The sequence below is a fragment of the Choloepus didactylus genome, chromosome 7 (genome assembly GCF_015220235.1).
Source record: "Choloepus didactylus isolate mChoDid1 chromosome 7, mChoDid1.pri, whole genome shotgun sequence".
Taxonomy (NCBI): Eukaryota; Metazoa; Chordata; class Mammalia; order Pilosa; family Megalonychidae; genus Choloepus; species Choloepus didactylus.
This window is the reverse complement of record NC_051313.1, coordinates 139,657,539-139,676,592: the sequence shown is the minus strand read 5'-3', so window position 1 is coordinate 139,676,592 and position 19,054 is coordinate 139,657,539. Positions and strand designations below refer to the sequence as shown.

At 36.2% G+C, this 19,054-nt stretch overlaps 1 protein-coding gene across 3 annotated transcripts in view; it reads right to left on the bottom strand.

Annotated features, from left to right (window-relative positions):
• The window catches only part of RANBP9 (RAN binding protein 9), a 105,761-nt gene that overhangs the window by 43,150 nt on the left and 43,557 nt on the right, over positions 1-19,054 (bottom strand). For all 3 annotated transcript variants that reach the window (XR_005217934.1, XM_037843573.1, XM_037843574.1), the window contains exon 3: positions 4,115-4,167. Coding sequence is in view for 2 of the 3 variants with exons in the window: in XM_037843573.1 (XP_037699501.1) it covers positions 4,115-4,167 (53 nt within the window). In the remaining variant the exon portion in view is untranslated. The remainder of the gene's footprint in view (positions 1-4,114; positions 4,168-19,054) is intronic.

Sequence of the window (19,054 nt, the reverse complement as noted above, 5' to 3'; positions counted from 1 at the left end):
ATTATTTCATAGATCTTCATAGAAGCCCTCCCTTTTCTAATCTTCTAATTTCTATTCTAGTAACACATATGACCTAAAATTTCCACTTTTCAACCAGTGATGTTAATTACACTCATAATAATGTGCTACCATCACCAGCATCTATTTCCAAAACTTTACAATCAACCTAAATGGAAATTCTGTACAAATTAAGCATTAATTCCCATTCCCTACTCCCAAACCAGCTCCTGGTATATCTATACCTATATTCTAGATTCTGGTTTGCTTATTCTAATTATTTTGTATCACTGAGATCATAGAATATTGGTCCTTTTGTGATTGGCTTATTTCACACACCATGAAGTCCATGTTGTCACATGTATATCAGGATTTCATTCCTTTTAACAGCTGAATAATAGTCCATTGTATGTATATGCCATGTTTCGTTTATTCACTCATCAGTTGATGGACCACTCATCAGGTGATGGACACTTGTTACCCCCCATTTTCCTGAATTTACTGGCTCTAGGAGCTTTGTTGTCATTTTCCAGGACTCTCTAATATTTAGTATCATGTCATCTACAACTAGGGAAAGTTTTACTTCTTCCTTTCTAATTTCCAATTTGGATGCCTTTTATTTCTTTCTCTTACCTAATTGCCCTGGCTAGACTTCCAGTACAATGTTGAGTAACAATTGTGACAGAGGGCATCGTTATCCTGTTCCTGATCTTAGGGGGAATGCTTTCAGTCTCTCATCATTGAGTATAACATTAGCTGTGGGTTTTTCAGATATGCCCTTTGTTATGTTGAGTAAGTTTCCTTCTATTCCTACTTTTCTGCTTGGTTTTACCAAGAAGGGATGCAGGATTTTGTCAAATGCCTTTTCTGCATCAACTGAGATGAGCATGTGGTTTTTTCCCCCTTAATTCTCTTAATGTGGTGTATTAAGTTAAATTATTTTATGTTGAATCCCGTCACACACCTGGGCTAAATCCCAGCTGACTACGGTATATCATTCTTTCATTGGATTCAGTTTGCCAGGATTTTTTATGAGGATTTTATTCATAAGGGATAGCAGTCTGTAATTTTCTATTTTAGTGACATATTTATCTAGCTTTGGTATCAAGGTGATACTGACCTCACAGAATGAGTTAAGTAGTGTTCCCTCCTGTTCAGCCATTTTGTCCCTTGGTTTTGTATGTCATATCTTTTTTTTTTTTTTGGGGGGGGGGTCTCTTTTTTCCTTTATTGCAACCTCCTTTTCTGTATAGTTTATCTTTTGCAATGTAGCTGATCCTTTTCTCATTTCTGTATATTTTTAAAATACTTTCTTTGTGGCTACCCTGAAGTTTATATTATATAACATATACCTATAGCCTACTAATTTGAAAAGATACCAACTTAGCTTCAATAGCATACACATCCAGTGCTCTCACATCCCTCTGTCTCCCCTCTTTATGTTGGTTTCATCCCACATTACTTCTATATTTTGTGTGTCCATTTTCAGGAAATATGCCTTTTTCTTATTTAATTATATTCTGACTCTTGCAGGAACTAAAGAGTAGAGTTGTATATTGAGGATACAGTACTATTTGGCTTTGTGTTTACCCTTTTAGTTACACTTACTGGTGATCTTCATTTCTTCACACAACTCCAAGCACTCTCTCCTGTCTTTTCCTTTCAGCCTGCAGAACTCCCTTTAGTAATTCTTGTAGGGCAGCTCTCTTGTTGATGAATTCTCTGTTTCTGTTTATCTGCAAATATTTTAAATACTCCCTCATTTTTTGAAGGATAGTTTTGCCAGATAAAGAATTTAGGGCTGGCAGTTTTTCTCTTTTAGTGTCTTAACTATATCATACCACTGCCTTCCCCCCTCCAGGTTTCTAATGAGAATCAGTGCTTAGTGTTACTGAGGATCCCTTGTACGTGATGAATCGCTTTTCTCTTGCTGCTTTCAGAATTCTCTATCTTTGGCATTTGACATTCTGATTGGTATGTGTCTTAGAGTAGGCCTATTATGGTTTACTCTGTTTGGAATATGTTGTTCTTCTTGGGCATGTATATTTATGTCTTTCATAAGAGTTGGGAAATTTTCACCCATTATTTCCTCAAACATTCTTTCTGCCCCTTTTCCCTTCTGTTGTCCTGCTGCGACACCCATGTCGCTTATGTTTGTGCTCTTTGTGCTGTTAGTCAATTCCCTGAGGCACTGCTCAATTTCTTCTCTTCTTTTCTCTATCTTTTCTTCTGACTGCAAGATTTTGATTGTCCTGTCTTCTAGTTCTTCTACCTGTTCAAATATGCTGTTGTATGCTTCTAATGTATTTTTAATTTCTATTATTGTGCCTTTCATCCCATAATTTCTGATATGTTTCTTTTTATACTTTCAAATTCTTCTTTATGTTCACACATTGTCTTCTTAATTTCCTTTAGCTCTATATTTTCCTTCATGTTCTTGAAATGATTTAGGAGATTTGTATGAACTTCTTTGATTAGCTGTTCCAAATTCTGTGTCTCCTCCAAAGTTTTAATTTGTTCCCTTCACTGAGCCGTATCTTCCTGTTTCTCAGTATAGCTTGCAAGTTTTCGCTGATGTCTGGGCATCTGATTATCGTGATGAGTTTAACTCTGAATGTCTGTTTCTCCCTCTTGTCTAGGGCTTCATTGTTGGTTGGCTTTGTGTTAAGGCTCTTCTTTTTCACTTGGGTCCAACTTATTCTAGGTATTTGGAGTAGCCCATGTTTAACTGTTCAAACTTTTCCAGCTCTTTGTCCTCTGAATCTTGCCCTGGATATACAGTACAATTTTTATGATTGAACTTTTTGTGTATTGTTTCACCTCCAAGAAAAAGCTTCCTTTCCTCCCTCTGTTCCTTCTCCCAGAACCTTAATCTTTTCTGTCTGTTTTTGTGCAGAATTTTCTTCCCAGCTCCTATGACTTGTTTAAATTCTCTCCCTCACTGTCTCCTTTTCCTTACATTTTTCAGTTCTGGGACCTGTCCTGTCTTACAACAGTTCAGTTTAATATCCCTACCCCACTCCCTTTTTTTTCTATGAAGCTTTTCTCTCTCTAATTTCTTCCCAGATAGGCTATCCCACCCTAGGGAGCCTGGTGGGATCAATCCAGAAAGTTGAGTCACTCCAGAAAAGTCCATCTGTGCTTAGGTGGTGGGATTGTGTGTACCTTTTGCCAGCAACTGTGCTAAGGTCTCCTTTCTCTCCCAGGGGGCCCTCTGGTATGCAGCATAACTTAGTGGCTTGTGCTCTGCCCTGGGCCTCTGCAGACTTGCATCTCTGTGCCTGGATATGCATGGGCTTCTAACTTGATGCTGTTAGTGGCTCTGTAAGCCTGCAATTCATGGCTGGAGGCCGTGCTGCCTCCGTGGGACTCCCAAGCTGTGCAGGACTGAGGGAGAGGGATTCAGACTGGGGTGTCAAGGACAGAAATTTTCTGCCTGATCCTGAAGATTATTTTTCTTTTTCTTCAATTCAGTGTTTGTGGAGTCCTTCAGTCTCTATCGCCCTCCAGAGTTCTAAGCAAGCTGGACTTATCTTTTTATTAGTCGATTCTGAGGGAAGATTTTCCCAGGGGATGTCTCATGTCGCCATGTTGATGACATAAAAAATATTGACTTTTAAAGTTAGCAAACAAAATACCAGGAAAGATAATCCAAGAATCACTTCCTTCTGGTTAGCAGTGCTGGAAATCAGCTCTGCCATCTCAATCTTCCTTAGTTTACTTTTAATATTAGCCTACATTCTCAGAACATTAAACAAGTGAAGATGGATTAAGCCAAGAATGCACTGGGTAGCAAACAGAATCTACCACATTGTAATATTTAAAATAGCTGATATGATAATATACTGGAAGTTAAAAATACCAAAAAACACAAAGCCAACAAACAAACAAAATACATGGTATATATACTGTAAGTTTTGCCGAACAGAATAAAATTTTTCAATATTAAAAAAAAAAAATTCAGCTCCCACTTAAAACTCATGATATAGACCATCAAAAACAAAGAAAATCAATATATTTATATTAACTATTTTAAACTATTATTTGAAATTATTAACCAGAAAGAGCCAGCCATAAGATTATACTTTAATACTATATAATTCAATTATAGGTATACCTGGTAGTCTATTCATGTTCACACCTTGAGCAGAAAGACCAATTCCCATGTAACTGCAAAAGAGGAAAAAAAAGGAAGGCAGGTTATTATATTCATATATATAAATTATTACTTTATAAGCCAGTTTCCCATTCACAATATGAAATCTGAATAAGACAGTTTTACTTTTTCTCAAATCATCCTTCTATTATAAACCCAGATTGCAAAGGAATGTTAAAACTAAATGACAGGGCCTTTTTGAAAAAAAACAAAAACTGAAGTTCTTGACCATTTAATGCAGAACAATGACTATCTCTAAAAATGACAACCCACCACTTTCTTAGTAGGGTAACAAGTTCCTTTATGCGGCCATTTTCCTGTACAGTTTTTTTTTTTTTAATTAATTTTAATTTTTTTAAACTTTTCATTATTGTAACATACACAACTCATTTTTCCATTTTAACCACTTCCAAGTGTATAGTTCTGTGGTATTAATTAGATTCATGGTATTATGCTACCACTGCCAACATCTGCCACCCCAATTTTTCAAAAACCTCAAACAGAAACTCTGGACCCATTAAACAGTAACATCTACTTCTCCTTATCCCCCCATCCCTGGTAAACTATAATCTACTATCTGTCTCTATGAATTTGTGTATTCTAGGCGCTTCATATAACGACAGTATACAATATCTGTCTTTTTGTGCCTGGCTTATTTCACTCAATATGATATCTTCAAAGTTCATCCCATGTTGTAGCATGTTATCAGTTTCCTATAAATTTTACAATTACAAAGATTAGAGACAAAAACAGAGCCAAAATGAAGTTAGAAAATTATCACCTTAAATAGTTACCGTTTGCTGAACACATTTATTTACCAAGCAAAGAGCTAACTAAATACTTTACATCATCTTATTTAACACTTTGAATACCTATACAAGTATTATTAACCCCACTACCCAGATGAGAACACTGATATTAAATAATTCTATTCAAAGTACGGTGCTAGTAAATGGAAGGCCCAGAATTCAGGTTGCAAAATATGCACTCTTAAAGGAAAGGAAGAATATATTACAGTGTTAGGACCAGTTTAATCACTGCTAATTCTGACTCAAAATTGCCCTCTAAGAGCACCCTTAAAATTCTGAGATCTCACTATATTTCTCATATACTTATTAAAGATGAGTACAACCGGTTTCACAGATTAAATTCTATTTACTCTATAGAATTTTAGCATTTTCTATTTTCATAAACATTCAAAAATTCAGTAAAAGTATCAAATTACAAGGAAATTACAAATAGGATTCTGCTCGACAAAATGATTAAACTTTGATTTATAAGCACTAACACATTTTTGAAAAAACATCAAGTCTTTTACCATATGTTTAAAATAGGGTATTTATATTTGAGAAAGAATAAAACCAAACCTTCAACTTAAAAAAACATATAAGATTCTATACATGAAGGTTTCAAATACAGTAAAACATCATACTCTAGAGCAACCACACTTTGACTTTCTAAAAGTATAACAGCAATAAAATAATATGCCCAAATACTAAATAAATAATAGCCTATAAGAATATGAAAAATATAACCATGAGATCCACAGAACTAAGAGAAGCAAGAGATATGATAAAATTTATACTAGTAAATAGTCTGCTATCAACTCACCAACAAACTTATTACCCAGTGCTTATATAGCTCTCTCCAAAACTTTCAAATCAACCTTTATCAAATTGACTGAAACAGTTTTCCAGACTCTCTTCTTCCTCTACCAATGAGTAAACACAAAATAAGATAACTTAAAATAAGATGTCTTTAAAATTCAGTTTTACTGAGATATATTCACATACCATACAATCATCCATGTTGCACGATCAACTGTTCACAGTACCATCATATAGTTGTACATTCATCACCCCAATCTATTTTTGAACATTTTCCTTATACCAGAAAGAATCAGAATAAAGATAAAAAATAAAAATAAAAAAGAACACCCAAATCATCCCCCCATCCCACCCTATTTTTCACTTAGTTTTTGTCCCATTTATCTACTCATCCATCCATACACTGGATAAAGGGAGTGCGATCCACAAGGTTTTCACAATCATCCTGTCACCCCTTGTAATCTACATTGTTATACAACTGTCTTCAAGAGTCAAGGCTACTAGGCTGGAGTTTGGTAGTTTCAGGTATTTACATCTAGCTATTCCAATACATTAAAACCTAAAAAAGTGTTTTATATATATAGTGCATAAGAATGTCCATCAGAGTGACCTCTCGACTCCATTTGAAATCTCTCAGCCAGTAAAACTTTATTTTGTTTCATTTTGCATCCCCCTTTTGGTTAAGATGTTCTCAACCTGAATAATCAGGTTATTTCACAGGCTCTCTGTTGCTCTATCGGCATTATTACTGTGAGTCCACTATATACTAACACCTGGCATTCTTAAGGAGTTGAGAGAACAGAGGAAGATAAAAAGGGTTAATAATTATAATTAAACAATGATTCTCCAGGCACCCACATGTACACAATATCACACACATATCTTTAGCTGTGTACACTCATAAAACAGTACCCTCTTCACCCCACGAACCCACCTGCCTTAGAGCTCTCGTTAGTAATGAGTGTATTCCTTAGCTGCACTGAGGCAGGTAGGCGTGTTAAAAACAATACCAACACAGAATAATAAGTGCTAATAAGAGGCACACATGGCATGTTAAATATAAAATAAAATAAAAGAGTGTTGAGCAAGATCAGGGCAGTCTCAAGGTACAGAGCAAGCGAGAAGAGCATGGGCACATGGTCGCAGGGAGAGTTGTGTACGCCAGAACGTGGAGCTGCTCTTTTTGCTGGAGATAAGAGAAGCCATTATACTGATTCCAAGACACTCTGGAAGCAATGAGTAGGACAGAATGAGGCAGGAGGAAGAGATGATAGTGAAAGAGAAAAACTAGGAAAGAGCTTACGAAAGGTCTACCTAAATAAAAATAGGATTAATAATACATGGCCTCTAGGACTTCTGGCATTTATGTTTTGCCCCAGTCTCACAATGCTTCTACCTTGAAGACACGGACAAATTAGAGACCTAAAGAGGATATAGCGGTCTGGCATTGTAAATTTACCTTTCAGTTAGTCCTTACACATGGTCTTGTTTTGATGTGATGATTACTATAAAGCTGCTATCCTCCCAATTTTAACACATGTTGATGAAATGAGGAGCTATCTTAGCATGTAAATGGTTTATTTTTACTGCAAATCAAAGTACCATATGAAGGACTGGCTTTACAAAGGGAATAATCAATTCAAACATTAATGATCATCTGCTATTGGGCAGGCACCAAACACTTCAGTGGTGAAATGCCTTCATTAAGATGCCATCATCAGAAAACAGTGTTCAATTAATTAAATATTCTCTGTTACAACAGTAACTGAATATCCGAAAAGATTACCTACCTATAAGTCAAAAGCAAGCAATTTTAAGTCCTGTCAGATCCAAACATTTGTTTATTCACTCAATAAATACTGCTTGCATACCTTCTATATACGAGATACTGTGCTGAAGTCTAGGAATACGAACTCTGTGAACAAGACAAAGTCTGCATCATGAAACATATATGCTAGTGCGAAAGACAGCAATAGACAAGTAAACAAACATACCGTCTAATTAGATTTGCGTGAGTGCTAAGAAAGACACAAATCACGATGATGCAATAGAGGTATATGTAAAAACATTAGGGACACAGATCTGTAAAATATAGTGTGTGTTCGTGAATGTATTTCAAATAACTAAATAATCCACAGATACCAGATGTATAAACACAAGCAAAACTATGTATATTACAAAACTCACCAAGTGATTGAAAGCACAAGCATAGGAAATCAATATAAAGATAACCAAAACGAGCTAATACTTCAAATTGAGGAAACCATGTTCCTCTAAATAAGAGTGGAAAAATAAAAACTGTGGAAGAGTGGAAAAGAGGGAAATGAAAACTGAAATTACAATTTATATGGAAAGCAAGGAAAAGGAAAACACTTCATATCAACTACGGAACACAGCTAAAACCACACTCAGAGTAAAACATAACAAACCTTATATTTTTTCATCATTTCTATAAATAAAAGCAGCTGAACATTATGAAATTAGAAGAAAAAAAACTCCATAAAAGAAACACAGGAGAAAAAGGTAATTATTAAGGTGTCCAATTAGTTTTCAAAAGCTTATAAAACATTAGTAACAAAACTTGATAAACACAGTCCAAAAAAGAGAAAACTATAAAACCATCCCACTTACAAGTGTGGGTACAAAAAGAAAAACTAAATAAAAGAGCAAACTGAATCCAGTTGGTTAAGAGGTTAATTCACCATGACTATATTAAAATTCAAGAAGGCATCTGATAAATTCTAGCTACCATTCCTAATAAAAATCCTAAGTAAAATAAGAATGAAAGGAAACTTTAAATATGACATTTTTAAAACTCAATTTTATTGAGATATATTCACACACCATGCAGTCATACAAAACATACATTCAATTGTTCACAGTACCATTACATAGTTATGCATTCACTCATCATCAAAATTAATTTTTGAACATTTTCATTACCACATGCACAAAAGTAATAAGAATAAAAATTAAAGTGAAAAAGAGCAATTAAAGCAAAAACAGAACACTGGGTGCCTTTTTTTTCCCCCACATTTTTCTACCCATCCATCCATACACTGGACAAAGGGGACTATGGTCCATATGGCTTTCCCAATCACACTGTCACCCCTCATAAGCTACATTTTTATACAATCTTCTTCAAGATTCAAGGGTTCTGGGTTGCAGTTTGATAGTTTCAGGTATTTACTGCTAGCTATTCCAATTCATTAGAACCTAAAAAGGGTTATCTATATTGTGTGTAAGAGTGCCCACCAGAGTGACCTCTCAGCTCCTTTTGGAATCTCTCTGGCACTGAAGCTTATTTCATTTCCTTTCACATCCCCCTTTTGTTCAAGAAGATGTTCTCCATCCCACGATGCCGGGTCTACATTCCTCCACGGGAGTCATATTCCATGTTGCCAGGGCAATTTACACCCCTGGTGTCAGATCCCACATAGAGGGGAGGGCAGTGATTTCACCTGCCAAGTTGGCTTAGCTGGAGAGAGAGGGCCACATCTGAGCAACAAAGAGGCACTCAGGAGGAGACACTTAGGCACAATTATAAGCAGGCCTAGCCTCTCTTTTGCAGTAACAGTCTTCCCAAGGGCAAGTCCTGTGGTGGAGGGCTCAGCCCATCAAACCACCAGTCCCCTATGTCTGTGAGCACATCAGCAATCATTGAGGTGGGGAAGCTCAACACCCCTGCATTCTCCACGAGCTCCTCAGGGGGGCTATGCATATTTTTTTTCACTGTTTTTTTTTAATTAACTATTAACTATATAAAAAAATTTTTTTAAACATAAAATAAAAAAACATTTCAAACAAACCAAAACAAGGGAATAAGAAAAAAACAACTAACCTAAAATAACCACTTTTCTTCCAACATGTTCCTACTCTACCCCCAGGAAATAACCTAATACAGCAACATTTCAGTGAACTTGCTCCTACCATACCCACTAGAAATTAACAAACCATAGTCATTCCTGGGCATTCCCAGAACTTAGTTAACTTTACCCACAATAGCTTATCTGTTCTTATTGGGTTATCGTTCCAAATCTGACAAAGCAAACAAAATATTCAACAGTGAAATACTAAAGCAACTTCCATTAACATCAGGAACTATGAGGTACTTACAATTAATTGTTCAACAATGCTTGGGAGGTTTAAGGTAATATAATAAGAAAATTAAGCAACCAGTATAAATACTAAAAGATATAAAATTATATTTATTTGTAGTTGGTGTGATTATATAACACAGAAAACCATAGAATCTACTAAAAACCTTTAGAATTAACTCAGTATTTTAGCAAAGTAACTGGATACAAGAAAAACATTTTAAGTTCTCTTCTACTAGTAACCAACTAGACAAAGGAAGCAATGTATGTACATCTACCAGTCACAATAACTACCACGACTATAGGACTATAGAGCAATATAAAGTTCTCAAATAAGGTAACTAAATATTGAAATCCCTAAATAAACAGATGTACAATGGATCTGGAAACTAGATAGCATAAAATTGGCAACAATTTTTTTTCAAAACTGGACAAAATTATTTTAAAGTTCATATGGAAAAATATAGGATTCTGTCCAAGAAAAGTCAAAATTTTTAAAAAGAGCAATAAATTAGGGTTTGCCCTGCTAGACATTAATACTCATACTTAACTGATTTCACAAGGGTATATTACTAAAATAAGAGCATGTGTAGAGTGAAACAAGAGTGACAAAACATTAAGGAACAACATTTACATGTCTACTCAAGAACACTCAGGAAGTTTGGATACTGCTTCTCCTCTTTTGCGCCCCAAACACCACATAAAATGTAAGGATTTTTTAAAAAGACTTCATAAGGCACAATAAGACAATCTTTGCACAACAGAAGAGAAAAGAAAACATAAAGCAGTGAGTAGAGGAGGCCAGGGGCTTGCAGGGCTCTAGTCTGCTAACCGACAGTAGTGTGTCTAGAAGCACCTCCTCTCTGGGGAAGCAAGGACTAAAAACGTTCCCACAGGAATATCAGTGAGGCTCACTGCTTGAAGCCAAGGTTGGTACAGGCTTCTAGTCCTGAAAGGCAGCTAGAAAAAATAGGAAAAATACTGATGTTGGCAGTGGTCTGAGCCTAGAGTTTAATTGACATTGTGGTCCTGTGAGGGGGAAAGACGTAGCAGGAGCCTCTGGAGCAGGATCTGAATCAAGTTGTCGAATGGATCAGTGGCTGAATCTGCAATGTTCCCAGTATCAAGGTGAAGGAAGAACCTGGAAACTCTAATGAAGACCTGGTTTTTAGAGTTAGGAAGCAAATACTAAATTACAATACAGATAATAGCAGAGAAAAAGACAGGTAAACAAAAGGAGGAAAATTTTAAACTTCCCAATTGAAACTGCAAAGAAAAATTTCTAAAATAGACCTAAAAAAGAAAAAAAAAAAAAAAAGGCCAACAAAATCAACAACTAGAACATCAACTTTTTAGATGAAACCACTGGACAAGCATGACAAAAAAAAAAAAATTAAGCACTTTTTTAGTAAACATAAAAGAAAAAAGAATGAATCACAATCACTAAAAAATAAAACAAAATTATGAAACTGCAAAACAGGCAGAAATGAAACTAATTAGAAAGATTACAAATAAAAAAGTTATTTTAATAAAAAATTTAAGAGAAAATAAACGGAAACCTAAAAAAATTTGAAAGAGAATCTTAATGAACTAAATGATAGCAGTGAGGAATTCACCATGAACAATGCACAAAGAAATAAGACAGTAACAAAAAAGGACAGAGAGACATGGGGAAAGGTTGAAGGTCCAGTATATGGCCAGTGGAACACCCAGAAAGAGAATGGACAGGATAGTGGAGCAGTAATATTTTTTTAGATAATTTAGCAAAAATTTTCCAGAAATGAAAAATATGTCATTGAAATGAAATTTCACTCCACATACTGAGGAAAATAAAAATAAATTCATACTTATACATACTGTAGTGACTCTACAGAGCATCAATGATAGATATAATCTTAAAAGCTGGCAGAGAGAGAAGGCAGATTACATGCCAACGAATCACAATAAGACCAACAGCACACTTCTCCCCACCATCAGGTGACAACAAAGAGCAATGGAGAAATATGTTCAAAGTTTTGAGGATAAAGAACTGTTAATCTAGAAATTTAATTCTCAGCTAAAGCATCACTCAAGATAAGGACACAAAAACTAAGAGCTTCCCATACAATAACCCTCACAGAAGACTATTTAAGGATATACCTTAGTAGGAAATTAAGTAAAAATAAAAACAGAAGAAAGGCATGGGACAAAGAAACAATCATCAGCACAGAAAATGTTGAAATACATCACTAGAATTAATTAGTGATTATAAAAATATATTCTTGATTTCTGGAACCTATAATTTACAATATACCTAAGATAAAATTCAAAAATACTTGTTATATAAGGAAACACGAAAAGGTAACAGATATTCAAGAAAGAAGACAACAGAGGATGAGTCTGAAATGATCCAGATGTTGGAAATCGCAGTTGAAATTTTTTAAGCAGCTACTGTTACAATGTTAGAGATGTAAGGGAAAATACACTTACATTAAATGAAAAGACAGAAAACTCAGTAAAGATACAAACCACAAAAAAAAAAAAAACACAACCAAATGGGAATTCTAGAAATTAAAAATACCAGAAATATTATATTTTATTATATATTTTATTACATCCAGTAAATATTTTACTGGATGTACTTAATGGCGGAAAGGAGGTGAGTGAACATGAAGACACATCCAATCTGAAGAACAGAGGGGTAAAAAAGAGAAGCTCTAGGACAGCATCAAAAGGTTTAACATACATATAGTGGAGAAAAAATGAGGGAATGGGACAGAAAAAAAACATTTTTTTTTAAATAATTGACCAAAATTTCCAAATTTGCCCATTTGAAACTCAGCAAATTTCAAGTAGGTTAAATACAAAGAAAACTGTACCAAGGCATAAACTGTTCAACTGCTAAAAACTAAGGATAAAGAGAAAAAACTTGAAAGCAGCCAGAGAAAAATGACATATTACATTCAAGGGTACAATGTTCTGAATTATCAGACTTCTTATCAGAAATCTGAAGGCTGAAGATAGAACAGAATCTTTAACAAAAAAAATCTAGCAACACAGAATATTATATTCAAGGAAAACATTTAAGAATGAAAGTGAGATAAAAACATTTTTCACATAAATGAAAATAAGACAATTTGTTGCCAGCAGACCTGCACTAAGAAAAATGCTAAAGGAAGGCTGATATCAGATGGAAACGTGAATTTTCAGGTAGAAATGAAAAGCACTGAAAATAAGAAATACATGGGTAATATAAAAGACTGCTTCCTCTCTTAATTTTCTTAAAATATATTTGACTCTTTAGTCTGCCCCAGAGAACCTCTTTTGTTGCTCGGATGTGGACTGTCTCTCTCTAAGCCCACTTGGTAGGTAAATTCACTGCCTTCCACCAATATGGGGCAAGACTCCCAGGGGTGGAAATCTCCCTAGCAACATGGGACATGACTCCAAGGGATGAGCCTGGACCTGGCATCATGGGACTGAGAAAGTCTTCTCAACCAAAAGGGGCAAGCGAAATGAAACAAAATAAAGTTTCAGTGGCTGAGAGATTTCAAATGGAGCTGAGAGGTCAGCCTGGAGGGCATTCTTACGTGCCATACAGATATCCATTTTAGTTTTTAGTGTATTGGAAGAGCTAGAAGGAAATACACAAATTGTCGAACTGCAACCCTTGATTCTTGATTATTGAAGATGATAGTATAACTATGTAGCTTACATGGTGTGACTGTGTAACTGTGAAAAACCTTGTGGCTCACATTCCCTTTATCCAGTGTATGTATAGATGAGTAAGAAAATAAAGACAAAAAATAAATAAATAAGAGGAGGGATGGGATGTTTTAGGTGTTTTTACTTTTATTTTTATTCTTAATTTTTTGGAGTAAGGAAATGTTCAAAAATTGATTGTGGTAATGAATACACATTATATGATGGTACTGTGAACAACTGATTGTACACTGTGGATGACTCTATGGTATGTGAATGCACCTCATAAAAAGAATTTTTAAATATATATATGACTCTAAAGAAAAAACTAACATGTATTGTGGAATTCAAAGCATAAAGCTAATATGACAACTACAGCAAAAAGGATAAAAGGAGGGAATAAATGGACCTATATTGGTTGCAAATGGTACAATATGAATTTTCAATATATTATCAAAACTTGACTATGTATACAGAAATCTCTAGAGTAACCACCAAAAAATGCAAAGAGATGTGGCTAGTCAATAAATAAAATGGAATTTTAGCAATATATCAAAACAATAATATACCATGAGCAAGTGGTGTTAACCCAAGAATACAAGATTCAAGAACCATTCAGGCAGACTGGTGAGCTGTATGTTTTAGTTACTCCTCCAGGAAAGTAGGGAGAAAGCCAGGAACTGCGTGGACTGGACACCACAGAGCAATCTGACTTTGGGCATACTTCATACAACACTCATGAAAACGTGGAACTGCTGAGATCAGTGAAATCTGTAAGTTTTTCTGGCCAGGAGACCCGCACCCCTCCCTGCCAGGCTCAGTCCCCTGGGAGCAGGGGCCGTCAGCGCTGGGAAGGAGAAGGGAGAACTACAGTGGCAGCTCTTATCGGAAATTCATTCTACTGATCCAAACTCCAACCACAGATGGACTGACACCAGACACCAGAGAATCTGAAAGCAGCCAGCCCAGCGGAGAGGAGACAGGAACAGAAAAAAAAAAAAAAAAAACAGCACGAAAAACTCCAAAATAAAAGCGGAGGATTTTTGGAGTTCTGGTGAACATAGAAAGGGGAAGGGCAGAGCTCAGGCCCAGAGGCTCATATGCAAATCCTGAAGAAAAGCTGATCTCTCTGCCCTGTGGACCTTTCCTTAATGGCCCTAATTGCTTCGTCTCTTAGCATTTCAATAACCCATTAGATATGTGAGGAAGGCCCTTTTTTTTTTTTTTTTAAATCCTTTTTTCTTTTTCTAAAACAATTACTCTAAGAAGCCCAATACAGAAAGCTTGAAAGACTTGCAATTTAGGCAGGTCAAGACAAGAGCAGAACTAAGAGGGCTCTGAGACAAAAGGCAATAATCCAGTGGTTGAGAAAATTCACCACAACTTCCCAAGAAAAGGGGGGTGTCCGCTCACAGCCATCATCCCTGTAGACAGGAAACACTCCTGCCCATTGCCAGCCCCATAGCCCAGAGCTGCCCCACACAACCCAGTGTGATGGAAGTGCTTCAAATAACAGGCACACACCACAAAACTGGGCGTGGACATTAGCCTTCCCTGCAACCTCAGCTGATTGTCCCAGAGTTGGGAAGGTGGAGCAGTGTGAATTAACAAAGCCCCATTCAGCCATCATTTCAGCAGACTGGGAGCCTCCCTACACAGCCCAGCAGCCCAGAACTGCCCTGGGGGGACGGCACTCACCTGTGACATAGCACACTCATCCCTCAACAGAGGACCCGGGGTGCACGGCCTGGAAGAGGGGCCCACTTGCAAGTCTCAGGAGCCATACGCCAATACCAAGGACTTGTGGGTCAGTGGCAGAGACAAACTGTGGCAGGACTGAACTGAAGGATTAGACTATTGCAGCAGCTTTAAAACTCCAGGATCACCAGGGAGATTTGAGTGTTAGAGCCACCCCCACTCCCTGACTGCCCAAACACATGCCCCATATACAGGGCGGGCAACACCAACTACACACGCAAGCTTGGTACACCAATTGGACCCCACAAGACTCACTCCCCCACTCACCACAAAGGCAAAGCAGGGGAGAACTGGCTTGTGGAGAACAGGTGGCTCGGGGACGCCACCTGCAGGTTAGTTAGAGAAAGTATATTCCACAAAGCTGTAGATCTGAAAAATTAGAGATAAGGACTTCAATTGATCTACAAATCCTAAAAGAACCCCATCAAGTTCAGCAAATGCCAAAAGGCCAAAAACAACAGAAAATTATAAAGCATATGAAAAAACCAGACGATATGGATAACCCAAGCCCAAGCACCCAAATCAAAAGACCAGAAGAGACACAGCACCTAGAGCAGCTACTCCAAGAACTAAAGATGAACAATGAGACCATAGTACGGGATACAAAGGATATCAAGAAGACCCTAGAAGAGCATAAAGAAGACATTGCAAGACTAAATAAAAAAATAGATGATCTTATGGAAATCAAAGAAACTGTTGACCAAATTAAAAAGATTCTGGACACTCATAGTACAAGACTAGAGGAAGGTGAACAATGAAGCAGTGACCTGAAAGATGACAGAATGGAAAATGAAAGCATAAAAGAAAGAATGGGGAAAAAAATTGAAAAAATCGAAACGGACCTCAGGGATATGATAGATAATATAAAACGTCCTAATATAAGACTCATTGGTGTTCCAGAAGGGGAAGAAAAGGGTAAAGGTCTAGGAAGAGAATTCAAAGAAATTGTTGGGGAAAACTTCCCAAATCTTCTAAACAACATAAATACACAAATCATAAATGCTCAGCGAATTCCAAATATAATAAATCCAAATAAACCCACTCCGAGACATATTCTAATCACACTGTCAAACATGGAAGAGAAGGAACAAGTTCTGAAAGCAGCAAGAGAAAAGCAATTCACCACATACAAAGGAAACAGCATACGACTAAGTAGTGACTACTCAGCAGCCACCATGGAGGCTAGAAGGCAGTGGCACGATATATTTAAAATTCTGAGTAAGAAAAATTTCCAACCAAGAATACTTTATCCAGCAAAGTTCTCCTTCAAATTTGAAGGAGAGCTCAAATTTTTCACAGACAAACAAATGCTGAGAGAATTTGCTAACAAGAGACGTGCCCTACTGGAGATACTAAAGGGAGCCCTACAGACAGAGAAACAAAGAAAGGACAGAGAGACTTGGAGAAAGGTTCAGAACTAAAGAGATTTGGTATGGATACAATAAAGGATATTAATAGAGAGAGGGGAAAAAAATATATATGACAAACATAAACCAAAGGATAAGATGGCTGATTCAAGAAATGCCTTCATGGTTATAACGTTGAATGTAAATGGATTAAACTCCCAAATTAAAAGATATAGATTCGCAGAATGGATCAAAAAAAAATGAACCATCAATACGTTGCATACAAGAGACTCATCTTAGACACAGGGACACAAACAAATTGAGAGTGAAAGGATGCAAAAAAAAAAATATTTCATGCAAGCTACAGCCAAAAGAAAGCAGGTGTAGCAATATTAATCTCAGATAAAATAGACTTTAAATGCAGGGATGTTTTGAGGGACACAGAAGGCCACTACATACTAATAAAAGGGGCAATTCAACAAGAAGAAATAACAATCATAAATGTCTATGCACCCAATCAAGGTGCCACAAAATACATGAGAGAAACACTGGCAAAACTAAAGGATGCCATGGATGTTTCCACAATAATTGTGGGAGACTTCAACACATCACTCTCTCCTATAGATAGATCAACCAGACAGAAGACCAGTAAGGAAATTGAAAACCTAAATAATCTGATAAATGAATTAGATTTAACAGACATATACAGAACATTACATCCCAAATCACCAGGATACACATACTTTTCTAGTGCTCCTGGAACTTTCTCCAGAATAGATCATATGCTGGGACATAAAACAAGCCTCAATAAATTTAAAAAGACTGAAATTATTCAAAGCACATTCTCTGACCACAATGGAATACAATTAGAAGTCAATAACCATCAGAGACTTAGAAAATTCACAAATACCTGGAGGTTAAACAACACACTCCTAAACAATCAGTGGGTTAAACAAGAAATAGCAACAGAAATTGCTAAATACATACAGACAAATGAAAATGAGAACACAACATACCAAAACCTATGGGATGCAGGAAAAGCAATACTGAGGGGGAAATTTATAGCACTAAATGCATATATTAAAAAGGAAGAAAGAGCCAAAGTCAAAAAACTAATGGATCAACTGAAGAAGCTAGAAAATGAACAGCAAACCAATCCTAAACCAAGTAGAAGAAAAGAAATAACAAGGATTAAAGCAGAAATAAATGACATAGAGAACAAAAAAACAATAGAGAGGATAAATATCACCAAAAGTTGGTTGTTTGAGAAGATCAACAAGATTGACAAGCCCCTAGCTAGACTGACAAAATCAAAAGGAGAGAAGACTCATATAAACAAAATCATGAATGAAAAAGGTGACATAACTGCAGATCCTGAAGAAATTAAAAAGATTATAAGAGGATATTATGAACAACTGTATGGTAACAAACTGGATAATATATAGAAAATGGACAATTTCCTGGAAACATATGAACAACCTAGACTGACCAGAGAAGAAATAGAACACCTCAATCAACCCCTCACAAGCAAAGAGATCCAATCAGTCATCAAAAATCTTCCCACAAATAAATGCTCAGGGCCAGATGGCTTCACAGGGGAATTCTACCAAACTTTCCAGAAAGAACTGACACCAATCTTACTCAAACTCTTTCAAAACATTGAAGAAAATTTAACACTACCTAACTCATTTTATGAAGCTAACATCAATCTGATACCAAAACCAGGCAAAGATGCTACAAAAAAGGAAAACGTCCGGCCAATCTCCTTAATGAATATAGATGCAAAAATCCTCAACAAAATACTTGCAAATCGAATCCAAAGACACATTAAAAAAATCATACACCATGACCAAGTGGGGTTCATTCCAGGCATGCAAGGATGGTTCAACATGAGAAAATCAATCAATGTATTACAACACATTAAAAATTCGAAAGGGAAAAATCAAATGATCATCTCAATAGATGCCGAAAAAGCATTAGACAAAATCCAACATCCGTTTTTGATAAAAACACTTCAAAAGGTAGGAATTGAAGGAAACTTCCTCAATATGATAAAGAGCATATATGAAAAACCCACAGCCAGCATAGTACTCAATGGCGAGAGACTGAAAGCCTTCCCTCTAAGATCAGGAACAAGACAAGGACGCCCGCTGTCACCACTGTTATTCAACATTGTGCTGGAAGTGCTAGCCAGGGCAATCTGGCAAGACAAAGCAATAAATAAAAGGCATCCAAATTGGAAAAGAAGAAGTAAAACTGTCATTGTTTGCAGATGATATGATCTTATATCTGGAAAACCCTGAGAAATCGACGATACAGCTACTAGAGCTAATAAACAAATTTAGCAAAGTAGCGGGGTACAAGATTAATGCACATAAGTCAGTAATGTTTCTATATGCTAGAAATGAACAA